Source organism: Anolis carolinensis, chromosome 3 (genome assembly GCF_035594765.1).
Source record: "Anolis carolinensis isolate JA03-04 chromosome 3, rAnoCar3.1.pri, whole genome shotgun sequence".
NCBI lineage: Eukaryota > Metazoa > Chordata > Lepidosauria > Squamata > Dactyloidae > Anolis > Anolis carolinensis.
In genome coordinates this window covers 139,816,592-139,831,332 of record NC_085843.1, presented here as the reverse complement: position 1 = coordinate 139,831,332, position 14,741 = coordinate 139,816,592, and the positions used below count along the sequence as shown (strand labels likewise).

At 39.6% G+C, this 14,741-nt stretch overlaps 1 protein-coding gene across 13 annotated transcripts in view; it reads right to left on the bottom strand.

The window, feature by feature from the left end:
• mycbp2 (MYC binding protein 2) overlaps positions 1-14,741 on the bottom strand; it is a 207,433-nt gene that overhangs the window by 173,080 nt on the left and 19,612 nt on the right. For all 13 annotated transcript variants that reach the window (XM_062975545.1, XM_062975546.1, XM_062975549.1 and 10 more), the window contains exon 2: positions 63-138. In XM_062975545.1, the coding sequence (XP_062831615.1) occupies positions 63-138 (76 nt within the window). The remainder of the gene's footprint in view (positions 1-62; positions 139-14,741) is intronic.

The window sequence follows — 14,741 nt, the reverse complement described above, 5'->3', positions numbered from 1 at the left end:
TATTCCAAGCTGAAATAGTGAAATACAATATGAATATAATAGAGAAGAACAATCAGTTTTACCTTGTTCCGGCTTTTTATTTTCAATTTACTTTTCTGTTTTCTTTTTAGCTTCTTCTTGCTCAAAAGCTTTTTACACCTAGGTAAAAAGAAATAAAAAAATTATTATACCATTCTGGAAAACAACAACAACAACAACACAGGGTTACATTATGCTCAGCAGTCTTTAGACTGGGATGAGAAAAGTTCATCCTGCAGGTGGCCCTCAGGACCCAGAAGTATGGCCTGCAGGATACCCACCCTAGAAACCCTTCAAAGCCCCTAGTTCCCCTCAATGTAAAAATGGCCTGATTTGAGAGTGATTTGTTTGACCTCAAACCACTCCAAATCTTTCAAAATTACCTAAAAATGCAACAGATTGCTCCCTTAAGTCCTCCACCCCCAAGCTCCCTAAAACAGACAAAAAGGGAAAAATTATAAATGGAAGACAGAAGTGACATCATGTCACTTGGGATGTACTGAAATGTAGTGTTTTGGCCATGGCAAAGAACCGACTGAAATAGGAAATACCAGGATTGCAGTATTAAGAGAACTTCCACCTCAGACAATAAAGGAAAGAAGAAATTACTTTTTCCTGACAGTTAAACTTAAGGCTATTCTGATGGGAAAACCCTGAAGGATGATGGGATCTTACAAAGAAGAAAGGTAAAGGTTAACTTCAGTCATAAAGACTCAGGATTTTTATGAGAATCTTTCAATATCTCAAAAGTTGGTGAAATGACAACAGAAAGGAGCAGCCTCTTGTTTCTATTAGTGGAGAGACAGCCCCGCTAACTTTGCAAGGAAACACTTCCTTCGATTTGACTTAAAAATACACTCCATATTCTAAATGAGTGGGGTGCCAAATAGTGGATAGATTTACATTTATTTCTTCTAAGGGAAGCATAAGTCTGGAGAAGAAAGCTAATGCATCTGCCAACTAAAATGCAACTTTACAATAAACCTTCCAACTATTTATATGCCCCAAACCCACAGTAATGTATTAAGGTCTCTTAATACAATATATAGAACATATAAACATCTAAAGACATTTCAATCCATACAGGAGAGCTAGTGTTCAAAATTCATTCTTTCAAACCATTCATTTTATGATCTCAAACTCATCCTTGAACCTGACATCAACATTGCAAATTCAGCAATTGTGTGAGATTAAATCACAGCTGCAGTGTAGCACAGGTGGAGTATCCATTATCCAGAAACCCAAATTCCAAAATATTCAAAAATTTCAAACTTTTATCATTGGCCACCTGTTGCTGCCTCCAAGACAGTAGCTGCAGCATTCTGGGTCATTAATCTGCAAGGCAAAAATGAGAGACTGGTGGTCTTCTGAGACAGAGACTGGAATGAGAGACATGAAATCTCTCTCACATTTTGGCCATACTAAACTCTAAAAACTTCAATGAGACTCACTATCGAAGATGTTATAGCTAGCATCATGATCCATTTACTTTTATGTGACCAAATAACAATCCATCCCCATTACATGAAACTTGTTATGGCAAAGTTGGGGGCCTATTTCCAATATATCACAGGCTTCCACATCCACTGAGGCTAGGGTAGCTCAGGACCCCCGGCAAAAGTGGGGGAAACACAAATAAAAACCACTATTTTTTTACCTGAGACAATACCTATCCAGGAATTTCTAGGTCGTCCAGAGGAATTCTGTGGTCAACTTCTGCTGAATGCTAACTATAGAACCACACTGGAGGACTAACAAGTGCCTAGAAAAATGCTGTCTCTAGAAATCTCTAAATCCCCCAGTGCAACTATATGGTAGAATTTAACTATACAGTCATAGTAGAGGACCTAGAAATTCCTAGAAGAACAAAGCCACTAATCATATCCACAAATGTGGAGGTTCAAGGTTTTTGCAAAATTCAAAACAAATAAAAATCCAGACCACTTATAAATGTAAGCATTTTAGATAATACACAACTTGCATCTTATTGCACAGTCTCTACAGAATCGTTACAATGGGCTTATGCGTACTCCCTATGTATTCCTTGGAGACTTCACAGGAAGGTCTTGATGAATAGTTATATACTACAAGCACTAGTGTCTACTCATAAAAATGTGATTTTGGGTATTTTTATGTACAGTGTTCCCTCACTTATCGCGGGGATTACTTTCCAGGACCACCCGCAATAAGTAAAAATCCGCAAAGTAGGGACACTATATTTATTCTATGTGTGGAGGAGAGCAAACCACAGACCACTTACTACAATGGAGTCTGTACTTTATTTTAGTAGTTACAATATATAGTACACCGAAAGAGAAGAAGAATGAAAGCTAAATAACCCTTTTTATTTCCAACCCTTCCCTACCCTCCCCCCTCCCTTTATTTCGCCCTTTTCCCTCTTCCAAAACCCTTGGCACACCGCAAAACCCCGCAAAACAGCGAAAATACCGTGATAAATGTGTACATTAATATGAATTGAAAACCCGCAAATCAGCGAGGGAGCGAAAAGTGAACTGCGAAGTAGTGAGGGAACACTGTATTTGAATATTGTTATTCAAATCAAGTACCATTTTAAATAATGACATGAGACAATTTAAAATTTAACAAAAGCTACCAATCACTGCTGGCAAGAAAAACAATTCTACGTATCTCCTCCTACACTTCAGCTGTTTTTATTTATTTCAGTATTTTAAAATGCCTTTCTACACAAACACCTAGGCACAATACACCTAAAGTTGTAAAGTAAGTAACAGCTTTAGCTAATTAAGCTACCAATAAAACCTACCCTAGCCACCATTCCTCACTGTGGTGCCCTTTCCAGAAATATGTGCAGGTACATGCAATATTTTGTAATTATGTAACAAACATTCTGATGTTACAGCTAATGGTGTCAAAGACGCTGAAAACTCTTATCTAGAGCAGAGTACTTGTCACTGTCCTACAAGTCATCCTGTTTTACACTCCACAAGCACCACCATAGAAGAATTCTCCATGTTTTTACATAGAGGATACATTACTGACTTTGATAAATACGTTTACACATAATTATTACATTTAACTAAAGTCACAGCCAGTTTTAACCTAGCGGAAAAGTGACATGGATACTAATACTTGGAAAATACACCTTTGCAGACCCAAATAAATTAACTCAAGGTCAGTTTCCATTAAATACTATCATTCACATTCATCTATGAAAAACAAGTGAAACTTTACAATTCAGCATATAAACAGGAAACAAAGAAAAGCTCTTAACAGAAAGAAAAGTGCTTCCAAATATTTACAGTAGGCAATCAATTAATCCCATGGGAATTGATAGCTGCCAGGTGAATTTACTTTCTGATTGCTTGAGAATTACTATTAAAACAGAGCTAACTAAATGCTCAAACTTCCATACAGTGGCACTTATTTCCCATGCTAGCAAGGTAATGCTCAAGATCCTGCAAGGAAGACTCCAGCAATACATGGAGCGAGGGTTGCCAGATGTCCAAGCTGGGTTCAGAAAAGGCAGTGGAATGAGAGACCAAATTGCCAATAGGCACTGGATAATGGAGGAAGCCAGGGAGTTTCAGAAAAACATCTATTTCTGCTTTATTGACTATTCCAAAGCCTTCAACTGCATGGATCATAATAAACTGTGGCATGTTCTTGGTGGTATGGGGATACCAAGTCACCTTGTCTGTCTCCTGAGAAATATGTATAAAGACCAAGTAGCCACAGTAAGAACAGATCGCATAACAGACTGGTTCAAGATTGGGAAAGGAGTACGGCAGGGCTGCATACTTTCACCCAACCTATTCAACTTGTACGCAGAACACATCATGCGACGTGTGGAGCTTGACGATTCCAAGGCCAGAGTTAAAATTGCTGGAAGAAACGTTAACAACCTTAGGTATGCAGATGATACCACTCTGATGGCTGAAAGCGAGGAGGAGCTGAGGAGCCTTATCACCAAGGTGAAAGAAGAAAGTGCAAAAGCTGGGTTGCAGTTAAACGTCAAGAAAACCAAGATCATGGCAACTACACCTATTGATAACTGGCAAATAGAGGGAGAAAACGTGGAGGCAGTGACAGACTTTATATTTCTAGGCGTGAAGATCACTGCAGATGCAGACTGCAGCCAGGAAATCAGAAGACGTTTACTTCTTGGGAGGAGAGCAATGGCCAACCTTGACAAAATAGTGAAGAGCAGAGACATCACACTGGCAACGAAGGTCCACATAGTCAAAGCAATGGTATTCCCCATAGTAATCTATGGATGCGAGAGCTGGACCATAAGGAAGGCTGAGAGAAGGAAGATAGATGCTTTTGAACTTCGGTGCTGAAGGAAAATCCTGAGAGTGCCTTGGACCGCAAGAAGATCCAACCAGTCCATCCTCCAGGAAATAATGCCCGGCTGCTCACTGGAGGTAAGGATATTGGAGGCAAAGTTGAAATATTTTGGCCACATCATGAGAAGACAGGAAAGTTTGGAAAAGATCATGATGCTAGGGAAAATGGAAGGAAAAAGGAAGAGAGGCCGACCAAGGGCAAGATGGATGGACGGTATCTTTGAAGTGACTGGCTTGACTCTGAAGGAACTGGGGGCAGCGACGGACGACAGAGAGCTCTGGCGTGGACTGGTACATGAGGTCACGAAGAGTCAGAAACGACTGACCGAATAAAGAAGAAGAAGAAACTAAAACTATACCCTATACAAGGCATGGGCAAACTAAGGCCCGGGGGCTGGACGCTTACCTCAGGCCCTCCTAATTTTCCCTGTCCTCGTGGCATAAGAACATGGTGGCCCGCCATCTGGATCACTCTCAATTACCGCATGTCTTGCCCTCCTCCCAGCATAAGGACAGAGCAAGCAGCCCTGTCCTTTTGCTGGGAGGACAGCTCGAAGATGACTCGAGGAAGGCACAAAGCAGCTGAGAGCCCTCCAGAGAACTCTCAGCCACTTTCTCACCCTTCTCCCAGCATAATGTCAAAAGGACAGCCCGAGGATCAGGGGAGGATCGGTAGGAGGATCAGAGCAGTCGCTGCCTTCCTCCCGGCATAAGGATGGGGCGAGCAGTCCTGTCCATATGCCAGGAGGACCTGAGGATGACCCGGGCCCTGCTCTGCCCTCTCCTGGTCTTGCCCTGTCCCTCCCCCGCCCCCTCCCCCTCTCCAGGCTGCCACGCCCAGCATGTGTTCAGCCATCCTACCTCCTGGCCCAGCCCTTCTGGCCAGATCCGCAATATGGCCCCAAAGCAAAAAGGTTTGCCCATGCCTGCCCCATACCATACCATACCATACCATACCATACCATACCATACCATACCATAAACTCTTCATTTACTTGATATTAATATTTAAATACAGTAGTTAAAAGCAAATAAACACAAATAAACACAAACTCTACTTAATGTAGCACAGTTTTACTGTTTTACTACATTATAAAAAAAATTTACTTAATTTTTTTCCCCACTTTTTTGTGGTTGCTTGAGAGTTCTGGTTTCTTGAATTCCAGTTAATTAAGAATCTATTGAACAGAAATGCCTTCATTCTGTTAAGGTACAAGGACAGGGTAAAAAATATCCAAAATAGAAAGTTTTCCACTGTTTAAGAAATTTTCTATTTCTGAAAAAGAATCATTGTTTCATAAAAGTCATCTGTAAGGTCATGAACTTCTTATATCTGTACAAGTCAAGACAAAAACTAATAATACTTCATGTTTTTTTTTCAACACATAATTAAAGCAGAATCTCACATCTTTTCATGAGCTTTGGAAGCTGGAACTGTGTTTGCACAAAATCCCTTAAGTGTTTCTGGTTATTTTGGAGCAGTCAAAATGATGTTGGTGGGGCAGCACTGTTATAATGAACCCATTAAAGGAAGTAAGGAAGTTGGTGTGTGTAAATGCTGCAGACTGGAGTATGACAGTGATGGTGGAATTGCTTCCTCTGTTGAAGCAGATAAGAAGAAAAAGTAACTATATTTCATACATGGGTTGTTGAGTATGCTAAAACTAGCATGTCAAAAGTTTTCAGTGATTTCCCCTTTTAATCATGTAAATTCATTGGTCACATGTTTTACTTTCCCTTATCATATTGGCATAGATTACTCTATCTTGAGTAATACTGTTCACTAAAATTTGGTGACAAGTACATTTATATTATAAATATTCCATATTTTACTTCCAGACTTTATTTTAGTAAATTACAGAACTGAATATGATGTAAGTAGTATTTTTGTTCCCACCCTTTCCTTTAAAAGAAGTCTATGTAAGACTATTTCATCTAAACAGAGATTCAGAAAACATAGTGGAATCAGATGTGAAGGAGGGAAGACAACACTTAAAGATCCCTTGCTACTCAAAAAAAGAAAGGTTTTTTTTCTTTTGCATGCAATAATTTTTCCTGTGTTTGTTTTTCCATTTCCCATGCTCAATATAAACTGCACACAGAGGGATATGAGAAGCAGTCCCCTAGCTGAGGACTGCCAGGCAGCTGCATTATATAAAGACTACACAGATATGTAAAGGTTTATTTATTATTTTAACAACTACCAAAATCTTTTAATAATCCATTAACACAGATCTTTTGAAACATCATGATGTTTTTAAAAGCTGGTTTTGTAAAGACTTCCAGATAAATTTATATACGGAAATTTACAAAAAGACATTTCCCGCCTCCCATTTTCTACTTTGGATAGCCAGATCAGAAGCATTTCAGGGACAAAATTTGAGACCTAGGGACAGCCCCTGTTGATGTGACAACAGATGGACTCTATTTATTTCATTAAGCATTAAAAACAGCCAGCTCTCTACATTTGTGGGTTTGACTTTTGCAGTTCTGATTATTCACAAATTTGATTAAAATGTTATTTCTAGGAATCTCTATGCCATCCAATGCAGCTCTATAGTCAGCTTCCAGTGGAAATTGATCACAGAGTTGTGCTCTATGACATAGAAATTCCTAGAGATGTTCTCTCAGATTTTTTAAAAACTCAGCAATTATAAATCATGTTGTTTTTTTTTTTACTTTCACAGGGATCCTGTGCCCCTATGTGGAAGGCTGACTGCATCTATCAACAAAAGGCAATTTATGACTTCATGTTCCAATGAACCTGAGGGCACAACAACTGGAGTCATGCACTCCCAGGAGTGGCCACGGGGAGGATCCAGACCAAGAACAATCCGAAGACCCTAAGACCTCAACAGCAGAGCAGGCGGAGGATAACACGGTACATGTTACAATGGCTGTGAAGGCGGAAGAAGGCTGCAACAAACTGAGAAGCCACTGTCGTTGTGTAATCACACCACTGCTGGAACCTCACTCTGTGAAGACTGTGTGTTGACAGTCTCCGTGCACCGACCTCTACACATTAGCCGTCTTCCAAGAAAGATGGAAGACAATCATCCTTGAACTACGAGGGATTGCCTAAGGTTAATAGGGAAATGGGATGGTGGCAACTGTAATTCTACAAAATACACTTTCCAAGATGTTTTTCACACCCAAAGCAACTCTTTTCATCCTTCACAAAAACAATGTATTTACCACATAGGATAGTCTAGATACTATACTATACTACAGTAGAGTCTCACTTATCCAACATTCTGGATTATCCAACGCATTTTTGTAGTCAATGTTTTCAATACATCGTGATATTTTGGTGCTAAATTCGTAAATACAGTCATTACTACATTGCATTACTGCGTATTGAACTACATTTTCTGTCAAATTTGTTGTATAACATGATGTTTTGGTGCATATTTTGTAAAATCATAACCTAATTTGATGTTTAATAGGCTTTTCCTTAATCCCTCCTTATTATCCAACATATTCACTTATCCAACGTTTTGCCGGCCCGTTTATGTTGGATAAGTGAGACTCTACTGTATTACCAAAGTAAACATTTGTTTTATACCCCAACTGTTACACAATGGGTGGCTGAAAAGAATTCAAAACAAGAAAGAAGATGTCTAGGGATTGCCAGAGTTGCAACAAGTGTGCAAATACAGATTCATGAAGAGAGAAACCCAGGCTAACAGTGCTGTAAGTCAATCAGCCCTACAGGCAGTCCCCAAGTTACAAACATCCGATTTACATTCAACTGTTAGTTACAAACGGGGGTGAGACAACAGGAAATTTAACCCTAGGAAGGGGAATCCACTCCTGTAAGAGTTATCACGGGGAAAAGGTATCTCCACTGAAGCTTTATCACGAATCCTTGTTTCCATGTCAATCCAAAATTTCCAAAATTCAATTGTCACAGGAACAGAAAGTGAGGTGAAGACAGGAGCACAGAGAGAGAAACAAACTCCACAGGGATGTTAACCCTTTTCTATGCTAGCCAATATACATATACATATACATACATACATACATAGTTGGAGCTATGCTTAAAAATGTACCCGTTCTGACTTACAAATTCAATTTAAGAACAAACCTACAGAACCTATCTTGCTATTATTATTATTATTATTAGTATTAGTATTTATACTCTGGTTTACCTCCACCGAAGGGGACTCAAAGTGGCTTAACATAAAAACGCTAGCATAGCATTTAAAATATACAAATATACAAATATTAAAACAGAATTAAAAACAAACAGTATTAAAAGATTCATAGTTAAAACCATTCAACATATGTGATGCATATTCAAAGCTAGAACCACAGTACCCCCTGAATTTATCTTAAAAACTGGGGACTGCCTGTACTGTGTTTCCCTCTCTGTCCCTCGCGTGTTTCATCCTATCCCAAATGCCAGACTCCTTATTTTACACTATCAAAATATCAAATTTCCAGAAGAGAAACTGGTAATGCCCAGAGAAACACATATATCCAGACAAAAAGTCAATTTCAAATCATACGCATTAATATATCCTGGCACCAAAATCCCACACAAATACACCTGGGCAGCAACATCTCTCCTTCAAAATTCAAGTACGCAACCACATAAAAAGCATTCCTACACACTTCAAACATACCCACTTAACATATGTAATTCAGAAAACCAAACACACAACAGACTACTCACTCCTTCAGACAGACATATTTTTTTCTTTTAAAAACTGCAGTTATGATCTCATAAGCTTTTCCATTTCGATATCTCAAAACAGCTTTGGCTGAAAACACTGAAAAGCAAGACATTCAACTCCTCCACCCTCTGTCTCTTCACATCATCTTTCTGCATGTGTGCCTTCAACTTCACAGTAGATACTCTCACACACATACACACTCATACTTCTACAGAATCTACTATGGATTTCCTCAACCTACAAAAGATAATGACACTATTAATCCCCAGAGTCCAGACCCCAAGACCTCAGTCTGTCTCTCTCTTCTTTCTCTCTCTGACGTCTTCTTTTTCCCTTCCTCCTGCTTGCTTTTTACTAAAGCTCACTTCAAAGCTCCAGGCAATGGTATGAGCACAAGCAGCCAGGCAGCATTACTATGTTATCTTTGCTGCTGATTGAAATACACAATGCACCCATATATTGAGCATGCATGTGCTCTGACTCCTTTTCTCTCCACAAGGACATCAAGATCACTATTTCCCTGAGCTGATAGTGGCTCCTTCCTGCTGATCATTGTGTCAGCAGGTAGCAACTGAAAAGGTAGGACAGGAGACTTTGATAAGGAGATGAAGGAAGGGAAAAAGCAGACAGGCAGACCACCTGGACTGTCTATACCAGCTGACTGGAAACAACCTGCAGCACGAGCATATGGTTTAAATGGCCACATACTATCCGCCCACCCCCATGCAATGCTGTCAACCTTCCCCTTGCTAGGATGCCATGAGAAAGGAAGGCTGTAATTTTGGGAACTTTGCTTCCACTAGAGACATCTGTGTTTTTATACAGTTGGTGGAGATCTCCTACACAAAATGGAATGGAGTGCAAAGAAGCAAGTGGGAAGAAAGGCACATACACTGTTTCTTCTTTACACATCCTTACGTTAATTTATTTTGGGAACTCAAGCCTATCTAAAGTCATTTTCCTTTCACCTAGCAACTGTTTTACCCCATACCCCATTATTCAGCACAGCCACTATCGCCCATACCTCCTTTGTACAAAACATCAAGATTTGGTACGTGGCATTGTTTCAAGTGGTACAATTTACTTTGGGGGGCTATTTGGACTGGAACTAGTTCTATGAACATTTTGGTACATCAAGATCTTTATGCTCTGTGGGGATTTTCAAGATATGGTGAGCTGACGTTGGTATGCGTCAGAGCCCTGGATAAATCAATTAAAAAATCTGTGGGATGAACATTTATTGTCCTCCTCCTTTCCCTGCAACCAATGTGTAGATGGTTGGAGCTTTTCACTATTCGCATTTTGTTCCTTTCAGGCCATACATGTATGTATAGTGCCTTGCAAATGTAGATACAGCCTTTCATTTCTTCACATTCTATTGTGCTACACCTTGGTATCAAAATATATTTAACTGTTATAGTTACAACTTGTCAAGCACAAGATGCTCAGAACTGTGAAGGTACAAAGGAACTGGAACTAGCTGGTTGATGTACCACAGATAGTTAAGCAGTTGTGTTCCTGGGCATGACTTCTTCAACAGGAATTTGTTAAAACCATCAGAAACAAAATAAAAGCAGGTTCCTACACCACAAAAAAGCAATTAAACATGTTTCAGCAAACTTTTTATTTAAAAAATTACCAACATGCAGACATGAAATAAATCAACCAGGTCACATAAGCCTTGTATAAGGAAACAAAAACAGCCTGAATCTTCGACAGATCACATGAAAGCTTCTTTGAAAATATATCCAAGAAAAACTTATTATTTCACCACCTTCCATTTTTGCTTTATTTTCCATTTTGGTGCTCAAACCTATAAATCTATACTTTTTTAACCTACTATAGTTAGGTGGTTAGGCACGCTTATTTGCTTTCTCATTTTCTTTGCTGTTCACACATGCTCAGTAAGGTATTATGAAGGCAGTTATAGCCTATTGTAAGCAAGCACCCACTACTATAACAGGAGCTGATGAACATTCCTGGTCTCCTCAGTTCATGCTTTACTACAGATTCACTGCTGCAATCCAACTAAAGGTCTGTTTCCTCAGGGGTGCTTCATTATCCGCCCAATACTGATGGTGCTAAAAGTATTTCAGCTAGAGAAAGAGAAAGGAGGAAAATGGACTGGTATGATCTTTGTCAGAGGCTTTATTAAGTTCGATATGGCTATATTCCTAAGTATTTATCATCATCATCCAATCTAAACACCTGGGCACAAATGCAGCTGCTAATCTTCTGAAGTAAAACTGAAGCAGTTCTGCACATCTGGATTCTGCAAGTTGGGCATATTTTTTTTTTTGCAAAATAGCTGTCTTTCTGTCAGGTTGGGCTGGGACAATTGGTGAACACCAGCTTTTGATCTTGATAAACTCAGTCAGATGGAGATCTGGGCTTTGACATTCTAAGACATTGGATTCTTGTTTTAAACCGTTCCAGTATTAACATCTCTCTATATAAAAATGTTCTGACCATCTTTCCCTTAACTTAAACAACAAAACTACATGACCAAATAACACCAAATTTGGCAACAAAATACATAGTCGTCCGGTCTGTGTTTTTATATCAAAAAAACCTAGAAAAATAGTCCAAATTACAGAGAATGAGAACGAGCCTTTCTCCTCTTAACTGCCAGTTAGAAAGGTAGGCTCTGCTGCCTTTAGCCGCCACCCCCCAGCTGCCTTTAGGCCCCGACCCTTCGTATCCTAGCAACTCCCTCAGCCAAGATGACGCCCAGGGGACAGGCACTTAGGCCTGATCCACACTGCCTATAAAATACAGATTATCTGATTTGAACTGGATTATATGGCAGTGGAGACTCAAGGCCGTCCCACACAGCTATATTACCCAGAATATAATCCACAGTATCTGCTTAGAACTGGATTATCTTGAGTCCACACTGCCATATAATCCAGTTCAGTGTGGATTTTAAACAACTGTGTAGAAGGGGCCTCATATAATCCAGTTCTAAACAGATAATATAAGATTATAAATATAATGTGTAATAATTACTGTGATATAATAATACAGAACAATATAATCTCTAAAACCAGGACAGTAAATAAAGAGCAACACTCTTTATTGGGAATTCCAGAAAGGAAACAATCAGGGCCAGCTAATACCTCCCAAGAAAGGATTCTTCCAGAAATGAAGCTGAGAAGGAAGAGAAGCAGTGTGTATGACCAAAGTCATTATTATTACTATCATTATAATTATAATTATAATTATAATTATTATTATTATTACTTTGTTGCTGTGAACCATGAAAATGAACACAATCTGAGCTAAGAGGGGGCCATGAAGGGACTTCCATCTTGTCTTTTTACATCAGCTGAGGCCCCTCCCACCATCTCCAACTGACGCTCGGGTGCCAGAGCAAAGAGGGGACCATGAAGAGACTTCCATCTTGTCTTTTTACATCAGCTGAGGCCCCTCCCACCATCTCCAACTGACGCTCGGGTGCCAGAGCAAAGAGGGGACCATGAAGAGACTTCCATCTTGTCTTTTTACATCAGCTGAGGCCCCTCCCACCATCTCCAACTGACGCTCGGGTGCCAGAGCAAAGAGGGGACCATGAAGAGACTTCCATCTTGTCTTTTTACATCAGCTGAGGCCCCTCCCACCATCTCCAACTGACGCTCGGGTGCCAGAGCTAAGAGGGGGCCATGAAGAGACTTCCATCTTGTCTTTTTACATCAGCTAGAGGCCCCTATCCGCAATAACATGCTATGCTAGTTTTATATCTGGAGCAGAATGAAGAAGGTGGGGCCGGGAAGACATCTTGCCACCATGTCTCCTGTATCAATTTAATGATATAATGATATATAATAATATTATACTACACTAATATTATAATACATTGTATATACATGTAATATTAATAATAATATTATGATGTAATACAATGTAATAATAATTATAATTGACTATTATAATTGTATATTTATATTACATGCAATAGTACTAATAATATTGCGATATAGTTGTATAATATAATGTATGTATATATACTTGTAAACCGCCCTGAGTCCCCTTCGGGGTGAGAAGGACGGTATATAAATGTCGCAAATAAATAAATAAATAATCTGGCTCCAAGTATTCAAAAACACTAAAATCAGAATATATAAAAATTACCGTGGTATAATAAAACAGAACAATAAAATCTCTAAAATCAGAACACTAAATAAAGAACAACACTCTGAAAACAGGAGAATTCCAGACAGGAAACAGTCAGAGCCAGCTAACACCTCCCAACAAAGTATTCCCATCACCAAAGTCTGGCAAATCCTCTGTTTTCTGAGGGCCACAGCCTTTTTTTTTAGTGTGTGTGCTCAAGCACTGCATATGGGTACTTCTTCATCTACACAGACAGTAGAAGCACATAAAATATTGCAAAGAACAACACTCTGAAAACAAGGGAATTCCAAACAGGAAACAATCAGGGATAGCTAACACCTCCCAACAAAAAATTCACCCAGGAAGGAAGCAGCCAGGCTTTAAAGCTGAAAGGCCATTACATGCTAATCATTTTGGCTAATTGCAGCATTCATACTTGCCTCCAATAGACAAAAAAAGGAACAATAAGAAATATTGTATATTAACAAGCTTAGGAAATAATATCCCCTGATGGCGCAGTGTGTTAAAGCACTGAGCTGCTGAACTTGTGGACCGAAAGGTCAGAGGTTCGAATTGGGGGAGCGGAGTGAGCCTCCACTGTTAGCCCCAACTTCTGCCAACCCAAAGTTCGAAAACACACAAATGTGAGTAGATCAATAGGTACTGCTCGTGGGAAGGTAACGGCGCTCCATGCAGTCATGCCACATGACCTTAGAAGTGTCTACGGACAACGCTGGCTCTTTGGCTTAGAAATGGAGATAAGCACCAACCCCTAGAGTCAGACATGACTGGACTTAATGTCAGGGGAAAACCTTTACCCTTTACCTTAACTACCACCAATTCCTCAATACTTTATTTCCCATACCACCATATTTCGCCACAGCAACACGTGGCAGGGCACAGCTAGTGACTTTATGTTTGATCACTGTCGTGTTGGAAAATGAATCTCTGCTGCAGTCCAAGATCTGTTGCAAAACGAAACAGGTTTTCCACTAGAATTTGGCTTAGTCTTGGACTTCTTCTCAGTCCATACTGATGACAGTTCAGCCCCAACACAATGCAGACACCAGCATGCTTTACTATGAGAATATTATTCCCAAGGCTATAAACACTATTTCCTTTGCAGCACATACAGCATTTTGAGGCAAGACCAAAATGGTAAGCCTTGTTCTCATCAGGCCAGATGTTTGTTGTATCTTTTCCACAGGTATCATGTATCTTTCGCATGCCTTTTTGCAAATTCCAAATGTGCTATGAGGTCGATTTTATTTTATTTTAGTTTTGGTGCGTCTGCCATAAAGCCTCGTTCCTGCTTGTCTTTTGTAAGCAAGTGAAAACGTACTTCTGCCATCAGAGAATGATGAGGGGCAGGCCGCTCAGGATAATATGAGTGGGATCTGAAAGGAATGCAATTCCAAGGGGCAGAATTACCATTACCCCATCTGTTGCTTCTCCAGGTAATGCTTTCCTTAAAAGTCAATGTACTTTGATGAATGGCTTTCTCTAGGTATAGTCATGGTTGAATCATACTGTTTCCATTTTTAAAGAATGGGATTTAGAATGCTTCTGGGATGTTCGTAATTTAGGGACTTTTTTAATAGCA